A 22,054-nucleotide genomic window follows, 5' to 3' on the forward strand; every position below is an offset into this window, starting at 1 on the left:
CCTGGGGCATCTGCGAGAGGGGGTGGGCTCCCAGTTCCTGTGTGTTTCGGGGGTGGAGCTGCGAGACAAGGGGCAGGGCCAGAGGGCCCACTTACCCACGATCACCCAGCGGCTCTTGACGGCTGACCACAGGACCCAGTGGTGCAGCAGCTCCTGCAGCTGCACAATGAGGTGGCCGCGGCTGCCCGTGTTGGAGGCTGGCTGCAGACCCTCGGGGGACACAGACACCAGGGACACGTCTCCCAGCTCCAGTGACACTGCCAGGGCAGAGCGGTGGCCCGTCAGAGCCTGAGTCAAAGCCCACTGTGGTCCACGCTCGCTTCCAGGGAAGCCCAGATGCCTGGTGAGGAAGCCCGCAGGCCATCTTGTCCAGCCCCCAGCCTCAGGACCAACTTGTCAAGTGTTACTCCCCTGGCAGAGGCAGCGCTGGGTCTCACTGGGGTCAGTAGGGCAGGCCTGTGCCAGCTCTCACCTGGCTCTTCCTCGACCTCCAGCAAGGGGATGTCATCATCCAGGTAGGGTATGGGGCCCTGGGTGGGGCTGCCTCCAACCTGCTCGGGAGCAGCAAACACGTCTCCCGGGAAGTGCAGGGAGCTCTTCCGGCTGCAATTCTGGTGGCAGCTGTGGATACAGTAGGGGACAGGGGTGAACCAGAGGGTCCTGGGTACCCAGGGAGGGTGGGGCAGGGCCCTGAGGATCAGGTGAACCCAGGTATCACAGTGCTGCTGACATCACACAAAGGATGAGCACCCCAGACTTCTGGGAGCTGGTCACCTGGTTTCTTTCTAGTACCATCTACCCCAGGGCCCTCAGGTGCCAGTCTTCCTCCAGAGAGACAAATGGTGACAGCAAACATTACCCAGGAAGAGGGGATGACAACACATAGTGGCCCGGGCACTAAGGTGGTCAAATCAGGGGACTCATTCCTCTGCTGCTGCGTGGCCCAGGGGCTCTGCCACCAACTTAATACTCAGGGGAGCCAGGAGGAGGGAACAGGGCTGGGCTGAGGGTGTAGCTGCGTGGCCGAGGTCTCAGCTGGAGTGAACACATGAGAGACACAGCCCACCCTAGGGACTGGGCACCAGAATAATCCTCATGGCTGATACGAGCGCTGTGTGTGTGGCTAATACCACTGCCACGTGCCAGCAGTGAGCTGGGAGCCCTGCGTGGATTATCTCACTTAATCCTCATGGGACTCACACACAGATGAACCCAGGTATCACAGTGCTGCTGACATCGCAACCATTTCACAGAAAAGGAAACTGAGATGCAGAGGTGAAGTCACCTGTCCAGGGTTTCATGGCTGCCGAGGGAGGAGGCTGGGCTTGAAGCCCACAGCTGACTGACTGGGAAGACGACTGTGCCCAATAAGACCACTGGGGAGACAGCCCCAGGTGGCGGGGGCAGACGTGGGGCTTATTTTGCATCTCTGTAGAGATCAGAAAAGGCGCCCTTTCCCCATGACGCTGCTTCTATATCATGAAACTGTCATGGAAAACAGTCAAATCTGAGCGCCCATGGTACACAGAGCAGTGCCTCCGCCAGGGCACCTGTGTGCAGTGCCAACCTGCACCACCACAGCGGGGTCCTGAAGGGTGAAGATGTGAGTGGGGAGAGCTGAGGAGTCCATCTCAGGCCCAAGTCTAAGCTCCTCGCTGGGCCCTTCTCTCCCTCCAGCCCCTCTGGGGCTCACCATGGGCAAGCGGACATTGTCATGGGTCCCTGAACACGACTGACCAAGGCCTTTATCACAATGAGTGGGCCCTGTTCCAAGCCCAGAGACCCTCCATCCTCCCAACCCCAGGCAGCCACCCAGGCCTGATTCAACTCCACCACCATCCACCTCCATCTTCCCAACCACCAGGCCCACAAGGTCTTTCCCCCTAAACCTCCAGCAGCAACTCTGAACTGACCCGTTCAACTCTGCGCACGTCTCACTACATCTAAAGATGAGAACCTGAGGACACTTAACATGGTGGCTAAGAGCGTGGGATCTGGAGGCAGAGTTCTTGGATTTAAATCCAGGCTCTACTGCCTACTAAATAGGTGACCTTGAAAAAGCTGCCCAACCTCCCTGAGTCATTGTTTTCTATCTGTAAAATGGGCACAGCAAGAGAACCCAGCTCCCAGGGTTCTTTGGGAAGTGAATGGTGATGTCATAAGATCTTGGACAAAAGTGCTTTGCTCACTTCCTGGTGACACTGGTGATCCCAAATTGCAGTTATTGGAATGGAAGCATCTTCTCCTTCCCTGTTCCCTGCCTAGCAAAGGACTGGGCATACAGAAGGCTTTTGGAAGAGAGGTTGCTGCACTGAGTGGCTCACAGAGGCCTGTTGTGGATACCCTGCTGTGGGTGGAGGCCCCGCCCGACTTACCTGGTCTGGCAGGAGTTCTCCAGTGGTGCCAGGTAGAGGCTCCAGAGGCCCAGGGCTGCAGGCATGGTGACAAGCACGGCCAGCCAGCAGCAGGACACGATGAGAGACATGAACAGGCCAAAGTCATGGACGGCTGGGATCTGGTGATGGAAAGGAAGAGAGGGATGTGGGACTGGTTGGACCTGCAGTCAGGGGGCCTGGGTGCCCCCTGGCCAGAGACACTCAGGACCCCAGATCTGACCCAGGTTGAGGCAGTAGGAGGAGGCCCAGGCTGCCAGAATGCCAGCCACCAGCCTCACAGGACACCAGGAGCCAAGGGCTGGTGTCAGGGGACACAGCAGCACAGGAAGGGTCCCCACCTCAAGTGGAGGCTCTTGTCTATCTGCAGTCCACTGCCCAGAACAGTGCCTGGCACAGAGGCAGTGGTCAGTAGCTGTCATTACGCGAATGAATGGGGGACAGAGGAAGACACATCCCGTTAGACCAAGCCATGTGCTAGTGAGGGGGAGGGAGAGAATGCTGCCACATGATGGAGGCAGGGACCCTGGGGACTAGGAGCAATGGGTGTGTTCCAGAAGTATGACAGGGACCACACAGGGAGGTGCTAGTTGGAAGGAAGCTGTAACCACCAACAGAGCAGCCTGCACTCTGTAAAACACTTTCACAATCATCCTCGCATCTCAGTCCCTGGATAATCCACAAATGAGGAAAGCGAGGCTCAGAGAGGTCACACAGCCTGCCCAAGGTCACACAGCAGAAGCTGAACCCAGCTCTGCCTACCTTCTAGAAGTGATTCTCTAGAAGGACCTGGATAATCCTAAAGCATCTACTGGTTTCCAGAGGGGCTACTCAGCCCAGGTCGTAAAGTTTCTCAAAGACTTGGGCTAATTCACTGTCTTTCTGTACCAAGGACCCAGCCTGGGCTCAATGCCTTCTCCTAAGCCCCACTCAGAGGCAGCAAGAGGAAGTCAGCACGAGGGAGGAAAATGCAGCCAGAAGCAGGCAGAAGGGGAATCGCTATGGACTTGGTCAGGCTTCTCACTTATCTGCTGTGTGATCCTGAGGAAGTCACTTTACCTCTCAGGGGCCAAGTTTCTTTTTTGGAAAATAGGATGGTAATTGTACCTTTGTCAATTACCGTGGTAATGAAGATTAAACGAGAAAGAGCTTTGGAAACTGCCAAATGTCCTCCAGGGTGGAGGCTGGATTACTACTACAGAGGATCCCTAATACATGCTGTCTGCATTATTATAATATTCCCACTTGTTAAGTTTGGGTAATGGGTGATTCGTGACAAAAATGGACTCTAGAGACAGGGCAAGTACCTTGAGGTGAAGGCTATATGGCCACTCAAGCGGTGGTGGGAAGGGCAGAGACCAGCGGCTAGGTATGCATGAGCGTGTGGGAGGCCAGGACAGGAATGGAGGACAGGTCCGCACCTGGGAGAAGACGTTAGCTGCGTAGGCGGCGGCTGTGGTCAGGGAGGTGAAGAAGGTGGCCTTGCCTGCAGTTTGGACGGTGTGGATCATGCGCAGCTGTGGGTCCTCCAGGTGGGTGGCCTGGCGGTAGGTGTTGATGAACACAAAGACATCGTCCACACCTGTGGGAGGGAGTCCCCAGCCAGGCTCAGGATTATTCTGCTGTCTCCAGGATCAGGCCCAACCTGGCCCTAGACCAAGTGTGAGTGGCCTCCTGGGAGGTCAGGCTGCAGGAGTCCTGCTTCTGAGCTTAGAGTTTGGAGAGACCCCTCTGATTGGCTCCTCCCACTGAGAGTTCAAGCCCCACCCACCACACTCCTTGGCCCCAACCTCACCCAGAACTAGGCGCCTTCCCCCACATCCTGACCTCCTTCCCACACTTCCTGGGCCTTTCCCACCATCCTCACCTCCAACCAGCAAACCTTCCTGCTCTCTCCACTCACCCTATGCCAAGGATCCGCCCAACACCCACATTCTAACCCTGCACTCCAAGGCTCTAGGCCTCAGCAGGCGCTGTGTAGAGCCCCCAGCGAAGCCAGGCTTTGTATCCAGGGAGAAAGGGGATGGGGCAGACTTCCCATGTGAGAGGCGCACTGCCATGGCAACAGAGGCGACTCACCAATGCCCACGATCACGAAGGCGGCCACCCCATTCAGGATGCCCAAGTACTGGATACCAAAGACCACGTGGTACAGGAAGAGGGCCACCAGGCAGCTGAGACCAATGCTGGCAATCCCGAAGAAGGACAGGAACACTGGGCAGGGTAAGAGGCACCAGGGAGACGGTGGGGGGACCCTCATGGGACACAAACCCCACTAGAGTCCCTGACCTCAGCTGGGTCCTGTCTCTTCTCCCCAACCCTGGTCACCATTCACCACTCTGTCTGTTCCCAGCACAGGCACAGGGCCAATTCTCAGTTTTCCACGCCCAAAAAGGGCACCGGGCAGGAGGCCCAAGTGGCAGATTGTCCTCCTCTTTGCAGACCTCACCTCAAGAGCCTTATGAACATTACATATTACCTGGGGGTAGGAACTGTGTCTGGATCCCTGGCACCTTACAGCATCTGGCATATAGTTTGGTGCCCAGTAAATATCTGTTGTATGGACGAATGAATGTCTTTTCCATTTTGGAAAGTATTACCATTGTCTTGTCTGCTTGGGCAGTAGAGTGTGCCTACTGTATACAGACAGGAGTAAGCAGCAGCTAGTATCCAGGGGCACACGGAGGTGAAAAAGTGATCGGGGGGCAGATGGCAGTTGACTTGGGACTCCAAAATAGGCTACAAAGTAATCCACAAAGGAATACAATACCCCAGACTCCCCAGCACAAGGCTATCAATAGGAGAAAGATGGTCAACAGGCAAAAGGTCCAGCTGTGCAGGGGCCCAGGGTAGAGGGTGTGACCCGGGCTGGTACAGCCCAACCTGCCTCCAGGCCTCTGCCTGCTTGGGGTTGGAAGATGATTTCTGTGCATATCCCTGTGTCCCCAGCTCTGACAGGCTGGGCTCAAGTGTATTGCAGCATTCTTGAGAAGGCAGGCTCTGGGCAGACAGGAGCACCCTGGGAGGGGAGGAGGGGGCTGGCTTGAGAGAAGCCCTACCTGAGCAGGAGGTGAGGACGTAGACCAGGGCAGCAATGCAGCTGCTGCTGATGAAGGCCAGGAGCATGTCGTTGTTGAACGTCCTGCGCACTTCATAGTCAAACAGGTCTGTCCCCCCATAGAGAACCTGGACTTTGCTGGGGGAAGGGAGGATGTGGAGAAAAGAATGACAGGAAGAGGATTAGAGATGGCTGTGAACATGTGAACACGTAGAGGAGTATCAGGAGCTCTCCACTTCACCTGTGACTCTACCTTGGTTGGATATCAAAATCACCTGGGGGCTTCCAATAATCCTGATGTCCAGGCCAGGCTCCAGACAAATTAGATCAGAACTGCTGGGGTGGGTCTGAATCATCAGTGCTCTTTAACTCTCTCAGGTGATTCAAATGTAGGGTCAAGGTTGAGAACCACTGCTCTACGCAGATCGTGATCAATTATAATCAGCTTCTATGTCATCTTCCAATTCTCCATATCTATGGCCAAGTTCTAAATTCAAACTGGCTGCTAGATATCCAGTTTTACACTGCTATTCAATGTGTCCTTAACACAAGTTATTTTTAATTAAAAAAAAAAAAACATAACCAGGCTGGTCAAACTGTGTCTTAAAATACAAACATAAGTGACATCTGCTTCTGGCCAAGATGGAGTAACAAGATGGAGTCCATATTTATCTTCTCACTGGAACTAACAAAAATGTATGAAACAAGGCAACCAAGGATGACGATCCCTGAGAGATGAGAAACAAAATGAGTCCTATGCTTATCCTGGCTTAGTGCTTTGAGAGTTTCCAGTTCTCAGTGCAGCCTAAAATATGAGATACTGGACTCCCCAAAGGAGGCTGAAAAATTTCCAAACTTGATGAAAACTATAAACCCACTGATACAGGAAGCTTCAGCAATGAAGCCTCAGCACAAAAAAACTGCAATGCACATCATAACCAAATTGCTCAAAAATAGTGACCAAAAGAAGATCTTAAAAAGCAGCCTGAGAAAAAGACACACAGGAACAAAGACAAGGCTGACAGCAGACTTCCCATTAAAAACAGGGTACGTGAGAAGGCAGGGGATCAACATCCTTTGCAGACAGTGAGGAAAACAGTCAGCCCAGAATTCTATACCCAGCAAAAATACATTTAAAAAACAAAGGCAAAATAGAAAACTTTTTTAGATAGACAAAAACTGAAATAATTCATATCCAGTATACTTGCACTAAAAGAGATTTTATTTATTTATTTATTTTTTGAGCCAGGGTCTCACTTTGTCACCCAGGCTTGACTGCAATGGCATGATCATAGCTCACTATGGCCTCTAACTCCTGGGCTCAAACAATCCTTCCACCTCAGCCTCCTGAGTAGCTAGACTACAGATGCATGCCACCATGCCTGGCCTATTTTTTTATTTTTTAGTAGAGATGGTGATAGGCTTTGGCTGTGTCCCCACCCAAATCTCAACTTGACTTGTATCTCCCAGAATTCCCATGTGTTGTGGGAGGGACCCAGGGGGAGGTAATTGAATCATGGGGGCCGGTCTTTCCCGTGCTAGACTTATTCGTGATAGTGAATAAGTCTCACGAGATCTGATGGGTTTATCAGGGGTTTCCACTTTTGCTTTTTCCTCATTTTCTCTTGCCGTCCCCATGTAAGAAGTGCCTTTTGCCTCCTGCCATGATTCTGAGTCCTCCCCAGCCATGCGGAACTGTAAGTTCGATTAAACCTCTTTTTGTTCTCAGTTTCAGTTATGTCTTTATCAGCAGCATGAAAACGGACTAATACAGTAAATTGGTACCAGTAGAGTGGGGCTCTGCTGAAAAGATACCTGAAAATGTGGAAGCAACTTTGGAACTGGGTAACAGGCAGAGATTGGAACAGTTTGAAGGGCTCAAAAGAAGACAGGAAAATGTGGGAAAGTTTGGAACTTCCTAGAGACTTGTTGAATGGCTTTGTGCAAAATGCTGATAGTGGTATGGACAATAAAATTCAGGCTGAGGTGGTCTCAGATGGAGATGAGGAATTTGTTGGGAACTGGAGCAAAGGTGACTCTTGTTATGTTTTAGCAAAGAGACTGGTGGCATTTTGCTACTGCCCTAGAGATCTGTGGAACTTTGAACTTGAGAGAGATGATTTAGGGTATCTGGCAGAAGAAATTTCTAAGCAGCAAAGCATTTGAGAGGTGACTTGGGTGCTGTTAAAGGCATTCAGTTTTATAAGGGAAGTAGAGCATAAAAGTTTGGAAAATTTGCAGCCTGACAATGCAATGGAAAATAAAAACCCATTTTCTGGGGAGAAATTCAAGCCAGCTGCAGAAATTTGCGTAAGTAGCAAGGAGCCTAATGTTAATCCCCAAGACCATGGGGATTAACATTCTCTGCAATGGAGAATTTCAGAGAATTTCATGGCAGCCCCTCCCATCACAGGCCTGAAGGCCCAGGAGGAAGAATTGGTTTCGTGGGTCAGGCCCAGGGTCCCCATGCTGTGTGCAGCCTAGGGACTTGGTACCCTGTGTCCCAGCCGCTCCAGCTGTGGCTGAAAGGGGCCAATGTACAGCTCAGGCTGTGGCTTCAGAGGGTGGAAGCCCCAAGCTTTGGCAGCTTCCACGTGGTGTTGAGCCTGTGGGTGCAAAGAAGTCAAGAATTGAGATTTGGGAACCTCCACCTACATTTCAGAAGATATATGGAAACGCCTGAATGCCCAGACAAAAGTTTGCTGCAGGGGTGAAGCCCTGATGGAGAACCTCTGCTAGGGGAGTACAGAAGGGAAATGTGGGGTCAGAGTCCCCACACAGAGTCCCTACTGGGCCACTGCCTAGTGGAGCTGTGAGAAGAGGGTCACTGTCCTCCAGACTCCAGAATTGTAGATCCACTGACAGCTTGCACCATGTGCCTGGAAAAGCTGCAGACACTCAATGCCAGCCCATGAAACCACCTAGGAAGGAGGCTGTACACTGTAAAGCCACAGGGGCAGAGCTGCCCAAGACCATGGAAACCCATCTCTTGCATCCGTGTGACCTGGATGTGAGGATGTGAGACCTGGAGTCAATGGAGATCATTCTGGAGCTTTAAAATTTGACTGCCCCGCTGGATTTCGAACTTGCATGGGCCCTGTAACCCCTTTGTTTTGGCCAATTTCCCCCATTTGGAATGGTTGTATTTAACGAATACCGGTACCCCCATTGTATCTAGGAAGTAACTAGCTTGCTTCTGATTTTGTAGGCTTATAGGCAGAAGGGACTTGCCTTGTCTCAGATGAGACTTTGGACTGTGGACTTTTGGGTTAATGCTGAAATGAGTTAAGACTTCGGAGGATGTTGGGAAGGCATGATTGGTTTTAAAATGTGAGGACATGAGAATTGGAGGGGCCAGGGTGGAATGATATGGTTTGGCTGTGTCCTCACCTAAATCTCAACTTGAATTGCATCTCCCAGAATTCCCATGTGTTGTGGGAGGGACCCAAGAGGAGGTAATTGAATCATGGGGGCCGGTCTTTACCATGCTATTCTCATGGTAGTGAATAAGTCTCACAAGATCTGAAGGGTTTATCAGGTGTTTCTGCTTTTGCTTTTTCCTCATTTTCTCTTGCTGTCGCCATCTAAGAAGTGCCTTTTGCCTCCTGCCATGATTCTGAGTCCTCCCCAGCCATGTGGAACTGTAAGTCCAACTAAATCTCTTTTTTTTTCTCTCCGAGTTTCAGGTATGTCTTTATCAGCACTGTGAAAAGGAACTAATACAGATGGGGGTCTCATTATGTTGCCCAGGCTGGTCTTGAACTCCTGGCCTCAAGCAATCCTCCCACTTTGGCCTCCTAAAGTGGGATTACAGGTGTTAGCCACTGTGCTCGGCCTATAAGAGATGTTAAAGGAAGTCCTCAGGAAGAAGGAAAATGGTAACAGATGGAAACAGGGAAATATGGGTCTATACAAAGAAACAAAAAACACCGAAAATGGTAATGACATAAATAAATACATACAATTTTCTTATTTATTTAAATCTCTTCAAAAGATAATTGACAGTTTAAACAAAAATAATGTAGGGTGGGGTTTATAATATACATTAAAATAAAATGCATAACCACAATAACATAAAGGCTAGGAGGGAAGAAATAGTAGTATATTATTGTAAAGCTCTTATACTACATATGAAATGATATAATATCATTTGAAGATACACTGTAATAATTTAAAGATGTATACTATAAACCCAAAAGCAACTACTAAAAGAGTTACAACATAAAAGCCAACAAAGGAGATAAAATAGAATCATAAAAAACATTCAATAGTTCAAAAGAGGCAAAATACAGGAAAGGGGAAACAAGAAGCATATGGGAGAAATAGAATAAAATATACTTAAGTCCAACCATATTAATAATTGCATTAACTGTAAATGGCTTAAAGACCCCAAGTAAAAGGCAGAAAGTATCAGAGACCTTTATTTATTTATTTATTTATTTTTTGAGACGGAGTCTCACTCTGTCACCCAGGCTGGAGTGCAGTGGCACGATCTCAGCTCACTAAAAGCTCCGCCTCCCGGCTTCACGCCATTCTCCTGCCTCAGCCTCCCCAATAGCTTGGACTACAGGCACCCACCACCACGCCCAGCTAATTTTTTGTATTTTTTAGTAGAGATGGGGTTTCACCATGTTAGCCATGTTGGTCTCGATTTCCTGACCTTGGGATCACCTGCCTCGGCCTCCCAAAGTGCTAGGATTACAGGCGTGAGCCACCCGGAGACCTTTAAAAAAGTCAAGACCTAGCTGACTACAAGAAACCCACTTTAAATATAAAGACACAAATAGGATAAAAGCAAAGGGATAGAAAATGATATACCATGCTAACATGAACCAAAAAAGAAGCTGGATTGGTTATATTAATAAAAAATAAAGTAAATTTCAGAGGAAAGAATATAACTAGGGGCAAAGAAGAAAATTTCAAAATGATCATCAAAACTACAATCCTAAATGTTTTTATAGCTAATAACAGAGCTTTAAAATACATGAAGTAAAAACTAACAGAACTGAAAAAAGAAATAGACAACTCCCTGATTGTAGATAGACATTTCAATCTCTCTCTCTCAATATTGCTAGAAAAATTAGACAGAAAATCAGTAAGGATATAGAAGACCATGAACAACACAATCAATGAACTTGATCTAATTAAGACTTATAGAACATTTCATGCAAAAACAGAACTTTTTTTTTTTCAAGTATACAGGGAACATTCAGCAAGAAAGACCACGTACTGAACCATAAAACAAGACTCAATAAATTTAAAAGAACTTATATTACACAAAATATGTTCTCTAACCATCATGAAATTAAATTAAAAATCAGCAACAAAAAGCCTGAAAAATTCCCAAATATTCGAAAACTAAATAACACACTTTTAAGTTATACATGGGTCAAAGAAGAGATCAAAAGGAAAAATAGAAAGTATTTTGAACTGAATGAAAATGAAAACAACACATCAAAATTTTGAAATGTGCTAAAATAGTCATACTTAAGGGGAATTTTATAGCATTAAACACCTCTATTAGGAAAGAAAAGTTTCAAATCGATGGCCTTAGCTTCTACTTTAAGAAAGTAGTACAAGAGAAAATGAAATGTAACATAAACCAAAGAAAGAAAATAATAAAGATCAGAGCAGAAATCAAGGAAATAGAAAACAGAAAAGCAATGGAGAAAATCATTGAAATGGGTAGCACAATAGGGTAACTACAGTCAATAATAAGTTAATTGTACATTTTAAAATAAGAGTGTAATTGGATTGTCTGTAACTCAAAGGATAAATGCTTGAGAGGATGGAAAGCCCATTCCCCATTGATGTGCTTACCTCACATTGCAGGCCTCTATCGAAACATCTCATGTACCCCATAAATATATACACCTACTATGTGCTCATGAAAATTAAAAATAAAAATAAATAAATCTAATTCTTAAAAAAGAAAATCAATGAAACCAAAAGCTAGTTCTTTGAGATCAATAAAACTGATAAGCTTCTAGCCAGACTGATCATGAAAAAAAAGAAGGCACACGGAAGGTGACATCACTACAATTTCTACAAACATTAAAAAGATAATAGGGAAATATTATAAATTATTTTATACCAACAAATTTGACAATTCTTTTTTTTTTTTTTAAGAGACAGGGTCTCGCTCTGCCACCCAGGCTACAGTGCAGTAGCACAATCATAGTTCACTGCAGCCTTGAACTCCTCAGCTCAAGGGATCCTCCAACCTCAGCCTCCAAAGTAGCAAGGACTACAGGCATGTGTCACCATGCCTGGCTAATTTTTGTGTGTTTTTACAGAGAGGGTCTTGCTGTTTCCCCAGCTGGTCTTAACCTCCTGGCCTCAAGGATCCTCCTGCCTCAGCCTTCCAAGTAGCTGGGATTATAGGCATGAACTATGGTACCCTGCTAGTGTTCACTGTCTTGATGGTGGTGAGGGTTTCCCAGTGTATACACACATGCCAAAACTAATCAAATTGTAAAGTATGTGAAGTTGGTTGTATGTCAATTATGCCTCAATAAAGTTGTTAAAAATGTAAACAGGACTTTAAAAAGCCAAGTTGAAAGGATCTCTGGATTATCTACTTTGTTGAATTAAATAGGTTAACTATCCTTTCGTTAGAGTAGAAAATCAATCATTTATTCATTCACACATTAATTTGAAAAGCATTTATAGAGTATCTTCTAGATTCTGGGTCCTGTGCTAGATGCTGATTATAAAAAGACATAGGCCCAATACTTTTACTCTCAAGTTGAAAGAAATAGCTCATGGAAGACCAGTATCCTTACCTAAAACTACTAAAATGTCTGCTAAAATTCAGAAACTATCTGTGATGACAGTAGAGAGTTGCTGAAGTAATCGAATTAGAGGGCTAAGACTCCAGAAAGGAAAGAACCTAGGAAAGGTAAGCTGCCCTTCTACAGCCATTTTTACCCTGGAGGCATTTGCTGATTCTAAACATGGGCAGAAGGCTGAAAAACTTGGCTGGGAGTCAGATAAGCTAGCAGAGCTTTGGGCAGACACTTGCAGATCAGCAGAACACATGGCCAGGTTTTCCCTCAGCACTTCTGCAGAAGTCTGGGGCTGTGTGGGGCCTGAAGCCAAAAAAACCTAAGCAGAAAGCCTCGGAAAAAGCAGAGTGGAATTTTTGTCTTTGTTGTGATTTTTTTAGCAGCTTTTGAGAGATAAAAGATTAGAGTTTGGAACCTATCAGGGGAAAGGACTCTGCAGAATACACCAAGCTCTCAGTTGAAAATCCTAGAGAATCTAGGGCAAACTAGAGGTAGACTGAGACTTTCCAGGACTGCAAACCATCCTCAACTCTCAGTGTGGTCACTGCCTGTTTAAGGTGATCAGCCACGACTCTATGTGCCTTCTGAAGTGAAGGATAAATTTTCTCTGGAGGAAATAACATCATCTGGACCTCTGTGTGTGTGTTTTTTTTCACATAATGTTCATCACTTAATAAAAGTCACACTTTGAGAGGCCAAGGTGGGAGGACCACTTGAGGCCAGGAGTTTGAGACCAGTGTGGGCAACATAGTGAAACGCTGTCTCAAAACAAAAACAAAAACAAAAAACTAGCTGGGTATGGTGGCACATGCCTGTAGACCTAGCTACTCAGGAGGCTGAGATGGGAGGATTACCTGAGCCCAGGAGTTTCAGGCTGCAGTGAGCTATGACCATGCCACTGCACTTCAGCCTTAATGACAGAGTGACACCTTGTCTCAAAAAGATAAAAATAAAAACATAAAAATTACCAGGTATACCCACAGGCAGGAACACGTGATCCCAAACCAAGTGAAAGAACAGACTACAGAAACAAATCTGCAGGTTATCCATATATTAAAAGTTGGTAAGAATTTTCAAACACTATAATTAATATGTTTAAGAACAGAGAGGAAAATGTGGACAAAATTAACTAAATGATGAATAAAATAACTGCACCAGTGATTTAGATCTATAAGAGATTCAAATGGAAATTCTCAAAAAGGAAAAACAGAACAATAACATTAAAAACTCAATAGACATTAAATGGCAGATTAGAGACAACAAATAGAAAGCAGGATCAGTGAATTAGAATATCTAAACCAAAGCATAGAAAAAAAATAAAAAAATAAAAAAATAAAACCCAGAAAAAAAGCATTGAAAACATATGGGGCTCAGTGAAAAGATCTAACATTTGTGTAATCAGAGTGCAAAAAAGAGGAAACAGAGACAAGATAGAAGCAAATCTGAAGAGATAATAGCTAGGACATTCTTAAAACTGATTATGGTCATCAACCTACAGCTTCAAGAAGCTGTGTGTCCCCGAACAGAACAAACACAAAGAAAACACACTAAGATATGTCACAGTAAGACTGGTGAAAACAAAGACAAAGAAATCTTAAAAGCAGAAAAAAGAGAATTTTTAATGGCACAACAAAAAAGATTTACAGCCTACTTTTCCACAGAAATGATGGAAGTCAGAAGACAATGGAGTGACATCTTCAGGTAAAGTATTAAAAGAAAATAAGTGCCAATTTATAATTCTATACCAGCAAAAATATGCTTCAAAAATGAAAGTAAAATAAAGATGTCTACTAGGCAAACAAAACAGAGAATTTATCACCAGCAAACCTGTACTGAAAGAAATGCTAAAGAATTCTTTAGACACAAGGAAAATGATCCCAGAAGGAAACATGAAATTATACAAAGTATTGAACACCAACAGAAATAGTAAATATGTGAATAAATATAAATGAACACAGACTCTGTAAAATAATGATGTCATGTCTTATGGGGCTTAAGTGTATTAAGAATTAAAATGCATGCAACATAAATGCAAAAAATGGAAGCTCGATAAATGCAGTGAGCACATTCTAAGATTCCAGTATTAAAAGCAATAAAAGTGATCATTTATATTATTCTGTTATAAGTCAAGGTACATGTTGCCATCTCTTGGGTAACCAATAATAGAGTAATTTTAAGAATTTTGTTCATCCAAAAGCGCTTAAGTCAAGTCTACAGGATTGTCACCACTGCTGTGACGCTCTAATGGGAGAAAACAGAAAAGAGTGGCTTTTTCCCTAAGGGCAAGGGATTTGTCTCAGCAGCTAAACATCTGGGCAGAGTTAATACTGGTACCTAAAACCGTGAAAGTCCTTCTATAGTCATCATCTCTCAGTTTCCCAACCCAGCCAAGTACCTTTCCTTGAGGCATCTCCATTCATTTATTCATTCACTCCCCTGACAAATCCTTACTAATGGGTAACTGGCCTTGTGCTGGGGCTTGGCCCATAGAAACTCAACCAGCAACAATCCCAGTCTTCAACAAACTCACATTCTGTAGAGACAGATAATTAAACCAGACCTCTCTCAAACTTAAATGTGCAAACAAATCACCTGAAAATACTGCAGGTCTCGGACAGAACTTGAGCTTCTGCATTTCTAACAAGCCCCTAGGTGATGCCGATGTTGTTGACTGGAGGAATGTACTGTGAGTTACAATTAAAAGACAGAGTGAGAAGCACTGTGATAAAACTGTAGCTAAGAGGGGTGAAATAGCTCACTAAAACTCACAATAATTTGAATAACTGGGATCGGACCCAAGATATATCTGACTCCAAAGTCTATGTATGCTCTTCCCTGCCTCCCTTAAGGAGAAGAAAGGGGACTGTGGAAACAGGTAGTGTCTCAGTCTGATTTATGTTGCTATAACAGAATACCTGAGACTGGGTAATTTATAAAGAAAAGAGGTTTATTTAGTTCATGGTTCTGCAGGCTGGGAAGTTCAACAGCATGGCATTGGCTTCTGGTGAAGGCTTTTGTGCTGCATCATAACACGAAGGAAGGTCAAAGGGGGAACAGGCAAAAGGGACCAAAAAAGAGGAGGAACCTCGCTTTATAACAACCTGCTCTCTCAGGAACTAATCCATTCCTGCAAGAGTGAGAACTAGCTCACTCCCACACGATGGCATTAATCTATTTATGAAGGATCCACCCCCATGACCCAAACATCTTCCACTAGGCCCCACCTCTCAACACAGCTGCACTGAGTTTTGCGGGGGACAAAGCATATCCAAACAATAGCAGGTAGTGGGCATTTAGTCCAGCCTCTGGGCAATGTTGCCCAAGCTGGATCTTAATAGATGAATAGGAGCTTGCCTGACAAAGAAATAAGGCAGGGAGAAGGCTCCCAGTGCAGTAACTGGCACAAAAACACAAAGGGTGAGGGTCTGGATTTGAATCTCATTCCACCACTGATGAGCTTTAAAATTGTGGACAACTTACCTAATTGCCACGTCTCAGTTTCCTCAACTATAAAATGGAGATAATCATAACAGCACTCACCTCATTGGGTTGGTGTGAGAATTAAATGAGCTGGTATGTATAAAGGGTTTCGAACAGTGTGTGGCACAGTGTAAGTGCTCAATAAACATTAGCTCTGATTATTCCAGCAGTTGCTCAATATAAAGGATGAGCAGTGGAAGGAATGAGGGTGTTTCAGGCAGATGATTCCTCCTGTGCCTGGGACTGGCCTATCAGGGTGGGGGACTGGGAAAGCACTACAGTTACTGCCCAGAAGGACTGCTGCTCTGTTCTGGTGGGGAGGGACCCAGTTGTACTCCTGGGCACACCATCCCAAAGCACCTTCCACCCCAAAGCACCGTCACATCTGTTAGCTCATCTCTTAGTGACTCCAGAGGGCAGCCAGAATCGTGTTCTCCATTTTAACGATAGGAACACTGACACCCAGAGAAGTGACGTGACTTGCCCATTACCTCCCTGGGTATTAGAGGCAGGAAGTGTGGTTAATTTTAGGTGTCAATGTGATTGGATTAAGGAATATGGAGAGAACTCATAAAGCATTGCCTCTGGGTGTGTCTGTGTGGGTTTTCCCAGAAGAGACTGGCATCTCAGTGGCTGGGGTGGGCACTGTCCAATTGGCTGGGGGCCAGGATAGAATGAAAGGGCAGAAAGGTGATTTCTTCTCTCTCTTTCCCCCCTGGAGCTGGGACACTCTTCTCCTGCCCCTGGACATCAAAACTCTAGACTCTCTGGTCTTCGGACTCCAGGACTTATGCCAGCAGTCCCTGGGGTTCTCAGGCCTTTGGTCTTGAACGAAGAATTACACCATTAGTTTCCCTAGTTCTGAGGCCTTCAAATTTGCACTGAGCTAGACTACCAGCATCCAAAGGTCTTGCAGCATCTTGCAGATGGTATGTCATGGGACTTAGCCTTCATAATTGCATGAGCCAATTCCCCTAATAAATCTCCTCTCACATATCCCTCTCTCTATCTATCCTACTGGTTCCATCTCTCTTGAGAACCCTGACTAATACAGTGAGGAACTCCTTATTCCCTGGCCAATACTCTTTCCAGAAAGACCTCAAGCACCATCTCAGGAGAAAAATCAATACCCAAGACCTCCAGGGCAGAGTCTAGGATTTCCTACCTGGCCCAAAGCTGTCATGTTCACCAACTATTAGCACTGATCAAGCAAAGCGTACTTCCATTTGTCAGAGAGACTGCAAGGATGTACTTGGTTCTGCCCCAATTTGGAAAGAAAGACTTCCAAAGGAAAAGATTATAGGGAAAGGGATATGGGGTTTAAGAGTAAGAGGCAATTGGAAATCAAAAATGGGCATGCACACACAGGATGCAGCTGGACTTCCTACCTGGTAGACTGCTTGGCCAGCATGGCCACGTAGGTGACCACGAAGCTCTGAAACTTAGCCCGTTGTTCCTCCCAGCGGTCATCTACTGAGTAGTAGTTGGGCAGGGGTGCTCCAAACAGGATCTCACTGCGCAGGAGGGAGCTCTTCAGATTGTCTGCAGAGAGGCCCTCATCCACATACCAGTAGAACTCAGGGTGAGTCATGGCCAGCTCCAGGGAACCTGCAAGGACAGGGGTGGGGGCCCCAAGAGTTCAGCCAGTCACCTCCCACCAACCCTCCCTCAAGGTCATCCAGTCTCATTGCAGCCCTGCCTCCCAGGATTCCCCCTGTCCATATCCACCAAAACTCCACCCCAGGCCCCACAACTTCTCTCTGACCCTGCCCCACCCTTCCTCAAGCCCCATCCCTAATTTACCTAAAACGAACCCTATCTCAGTCTTCTTCAACCCCAATCATTTCTCCTGTCTTCCTATGGCCAGATTTCTGGTTCCGTATAACCACATCCTGGCCCTTTTCTTAACCAGCCTCACACCCGAGCCCCACCCCACGATTTCTCTACCTCTGACCACAGCAGAACCCCCCACCATCCTTCACCTGGGTCTGCGTCCAAGCTTCCCTCTTCAGTTCCCTCTTACGCTCATCTCACACCTGAGCCCAGCCCTTTTCACCTTGCCCTCCGGCCCTGCCCAGGACTCAGTTCCAGACTGACTGGGCCTGGGCCTGGGCCTGGGCCTGGGCCAAATCTCCATAAAGAGCTGTATGAAACCTGGACCTACGCCCCGTCCCAGCATCCCGGCGGCTCACCCCGGATGTCCGCCAGGTCCTGGCCCATGCCGTCATAGTAGATCTTGCCGCCCCTCTCGGTGGGAAAAAAGTAGGTCATGAGCGAGCTGGGGGGCGAGCAGTAGGAGTAGGAGCCCAGCGGCAGGTCCTTGAGCACCTCGTGGGGCTTCCAGCAGAACTCCCGGAAGCCTGGGTGGTCCATGATCTTGCGCTCGATCTCATGGATCGTGACCAGGCGCTCACTGGTGAAAATGTTGCGCTCCGCGTCGCCGCGCGCCAGGAAGATGAGCTCGATGCGCCAGTGCGCGTGCGTCTGAGTGTTGGCACTCACATAGGCGCGCGAGTAGTCCCAGCGCGGGGCGCCTCGGCGGGCACGGCTCTGATTGGCCGCGACTGCCGCGTGGGGCGGGATGCTGGGCTGGTACCGCCCATTCTTGCTCAGCCGCTGGTTTCGCGGGTCTTCACTCTGGTTGGCTGCCAGATCCTCCAGGGAAGGGGTCTCACGCCGAAGTCGCCCGCTCCGATTGGCTGTGGGCTTTTGAGCCGCGGAAGTGTCCCGGTAAGGGCCTGGGCCACCGAGTGAGGCCGCTGGGATGATGCGGGGGGCTCGGGAGGCTTGCCGCGAGCGGTTGCCGAGATGCAGCTGCTGCAGCTGCTCTGAGATAAGGCGCTGAAGCGTCTCGGAGGTGAAGTCGGCCAAATCGCGCCGGTTCCGCCCCCAGGATCCAAACTGGGACTTGAGCGCCAGAGTGAGAGCGTCGAAACGCTGTGAGGCCTCGTGGTTGCGGATCTCAAAGGCGTTGTAGGAGATGTCAATGTCCAGCGGTGGGTAGTAAAGGAACATGAAGGCTGACAGGGCCATGGGGATGCTGCAGCCCAGGAAGAGCACCAGCCCAGCACAGCACGGATTGGTGAAGGCCCAGCCCAGGGTACTCCAGAAGCCCGAGGCTGGGGGTCGGGAAGCCAGGGGCCAGTGCCGCCAGCAACACTGTCCCCCTGCCCCAGGTTGGGGCCCTGGCTTCTGGGCCCCTAAAAAGGTTTCACCCGTTGCTTCTTCTTCCTCCTGCTCCTCCTCTAGCCACACATCCTGCAGCAAGGGGTCATCCTCTGTGTCCATAGTCTGCAGGAGAGGGAGAGGGTCAGCAGGCTAGAGAGACAGTGAGGGGAAGGTGCCCTGTGGTGCAGTTCGCCCAACCCTAGGTACCAACCCTGTCCACTCATAACCAAATACTAATACTGCAATGGAATTGCATCAAGCATGCATCAACACAACTGAATTAAACCACCGGTAAAAAATACAAAGAAAATTCCTGTTATTTGCCCATCACTTCTCCCTTTTGGGTCTTGGCTTTTGAGGCCACAGAAGAAAGGAAAATCGCAGAACAATTGCAAACAGAAAAGATGTTTCTCCTGGGATGAGGGATTTAAAAAAAAATCTGACTACACAATTTTCTAATGCTTGCTGCATCCTCTGACTTTAGAACTCAAGGCCAATGTAAGATGTAACTCCACTGCAACCACTCTCATTTAATGAGCAGCTGTAAAGTACCTCTAGGAAGTATCAGGGTGCAAGGGAAACAGCATGATCTTTGGAATCAGGCAGACCCTGATTTGGATCCTGGCAGTATGAGTATCAGCAAGGCAGTGAGCCTCCCTGAACTTCAGAGTCCTCATCTATAAAATAGAAGTGGCCATTGCTGCCTCGTACGACTGTGGAGTCAAAGGTTGAAGTACTCTGCAGTCTGTGTAGTATGTTAGTTATCAGTCACGTAAGCAGATTTCCCTGCTCCCGGCTGGGGACTGTAACATGCTCAGCCATTGCCCAGGAACTGTGCCAGGGCTAGGTGCCTGTCACGGCTCTCCTGGAGAACCCTCAGTAGCTTCCCACCCCTTCTATGGGGTGCTGCAGCTGCAGCACTGTTTGTCAGGCTCGGGCCACTTAATATGCAGCTCCAGCAACATCAAACCTCTGGGCATGGGCAGGGGCCAGGCATCTGCCTCCCAGAGACTTGAGCGCAGCAGCAGGAGGGCCTGGCAGGAGAGGGCAGGGCTGGGCAGCCCGAGGACTCCAGCGGGGTGGCCCAAAGAGAGGAGGCTTTCCGGCATCCCCGGCATGGCCTATCCCCTTTGTCCTGCCTGCCCTCTGGACAGAGAGAGACTCATTATCCAGTTAGATGCTAGGCGGTAAGAGGAGGAAGCTAATTGTGCTAGCGCTAGCTAATTAATGCTGCCTTTCCTATTAACATTCTTTGGAGTGCTCCATTTCAATTAGATGATCTGTCCAGGAAGAGAGGCTGTCGTCAGTCCAGAGAAAGTAAGCAAGAGGAGGTGACGGAAGGAGGGAAACAGAGACAGAGACAGAGGAAAAGAGGAGAGAGACCGAAGGGAGAGTGGAATGGTGGGGGATGAGGGAGAGACTGAGATGCAAATAGGGAAACAAAAGAAGAAACAGGAAGAATGACTGAGGATGTGGGGGAGAGGAGGGGTGCGCAGCAGAAGACTTGCAAGAGAGAGGCCTGGAAGGGGCGGGAATTGCTCCTGTAATATGCAAGATTCATATTAATGAGATAATTAAACTTCCCATTTGCAACGCCCTAACATGAGCCTGCCAGCTTGCCGAGGGGATGGTAACTGCTCTGAGTCCCGATTTGTATTCGCACTGGAGGCAGCTCAGACTCGCCCCATCTCCAAAGGGAAAAACCAAGTCTGCATGTGGAGGTGAGGAGTGTGGGAGCCTCTGCCCGATTCTTGGCCTTAGAAGAAGAAAGCTGATGGGAATAAGGTGGAGAGGGGAGGGGCCGTGTTTGCAGTTTTCTGGGAACTAAACCCATCCATCCTGCCCATGCCTCAGCCTGCCTTGTGGGGAGTACAGTTTACAGTGTGTTGGCGTTGCAAGGGGTCAAAGGCCAGGATTCTGGGTCACAGCAACACTCCTTGGGTGATCTGAAGGCCCCTTGATCCCATTGCTATTCCACCAGGAATGCCATCCCCGTCCCCTAGGGGTCCACATTGAATTCATCATGCAAGTCCTTGCTCAAGCGTTACCTCTTCCAAGAAGCTTTCCCAGATCTGAACCCCCCAGCTTCCTGTCTAAGCTTCTCGCCATCCTCACTAGATTTTGCCTGGTAAAAATTACTGCGGGGAAGGGAGGGAGAGGCAGTGTAGCAGCGTGTTAAGAGCTATGGCTTTGGAGGCAGACAGACTTGGGTGCAAATCCCAATTGTAAGATTTAGGGCAGGCAGTGTAACTTTGATGAGCTTCAGTCTCCCCATCTGCAGAACGGGTATAAGGGTACTCACCGCAGAAACTGTCAGAAGGATGGCGTACACAACAGACTGAGTACGGTGCCTGGTAGGTATAAGTGCTTGGGAAATGACAGCTACTATTCTTTCATATGCTACTTCCCTCCAAAGGCTGGAACCCCTAACAGATACATGTAGCTGGCTGTGTTTTCCAAAGATGGCTGCAACAATATCTGCCATCTCACATGCTTATCTCATGATGTGACTTTGACACTCCTCCCATCAAGCAGGCAAGGCTGCCAAAATCACCAGCCCACCCAGATTCAAGGGGAAGGAGTGCAGGCATTAGGAAATAAAGGAAGATGCAGCTTCCTTCTGGCTCTCTTCGGACGCTCATCCTTGGGATCAGCCACTGTGTTACGAGAATGTCCAAACTAGCCCATGCAGAGAGATCACTCGTAGGACTTCCTGCTGACAACCAACCTGACAGCCAGCATCAACCACCATGTGATGTGAGCATGTGAGCGACGCTGCTGCAGACAATTCCAGCCCCCGGTCATTGAGTAACCACTAGCCTTGAAGTCTTTCCAGCCGAGGCCCAGATACCACAGAGTAGAGCTCAGCCATCCTCTCCTGTGCCCTGTCCTGACCCGCGGAATGCACGATAGTTATTATACATCTCCGCACTCTGGGATGTTTTGTTACATGGCAATAGCAACTGGAACAATTGCAGTGAAGCCTTGTTCTGTATGTGTGGCTCCATGCCCTGCAGACAGCATTTGCTGGATTTAAGTGACCAGAAAATTGGGCCCAGCCACTCCACCTCCCAGTGAGAGCCCCACAGGCGGGTAGATGTGAGCTTTAATGGAGCAGGGACTTACTTGGCTGTCATATTCCCTGCTGGCTTCTCGTGGCCTAAAAC

At 47.9% G+C, this 22,054-nt stretch overlaps 1 protein-coding gene across 3 annotated transcripts in view; it reads right to left on the minus strand.

The window, feature by feature from the left end:
- DISP3 (dispatched RND transporter family member 3) overlaps positions 1–22,054 on the minus strand; it is a 59,059-nt gene that overhangs the window by 18,525 nt on the left and 18,480 nt on the right. For all 3 annotated transcript variants that reach the window (XM_004024643.5, XM_055384398.2, XM_055384413.2), the window contains exons 2-9: positions 17,912–19,010; positions 17,108–17,327; positions 5,453–5,589; positions 4,473–4,607; positions 3,815–3,975; positions 2,376–2,515; positions 473–621; positions 96–257 (exon numbers count right to left, since the gene is read on the minus strand). In XM_004024643.5, coding sequence (XP_004024692.3) covers positions 96–257; positions 473–621; positions 2,376–2,515; positions 3,815–3,975; positions 4,473–4,607; positions 5,453–5,589; positions 17,108–17,327; positions 17,912–19,007 — 2,200 coding nt within the window. In that variant the 5' untranslated portion in view covers positions 19,008–19,010. The remainder of the gene's footprint in view (positions 1–95; positions 258–472; positions 622–2,375; positions 2,516–3,814; positions 3,976–4,472; positions 4,608–5,452; positions 5,590–17,107; positions 17,328–17,911; positions 19,011–22,054) is intronic.

This window comes from Gorilla gorilla, chromosome 1 (genome assembly GCF_029281585.2).
Source record: "Gorilla gorilla gorilla isolate KB3781 chromosome 1, NHGRI_mGorGor1-v2.1_pri, whole genome shotgun sequence".
Taxonomy (NCBI): domain Eukaryota; kingdom Metazoa; phylum Chordata; class Mammalia; order Primates; family Hominidae; genus Gorilla; species Gorilla gorilla.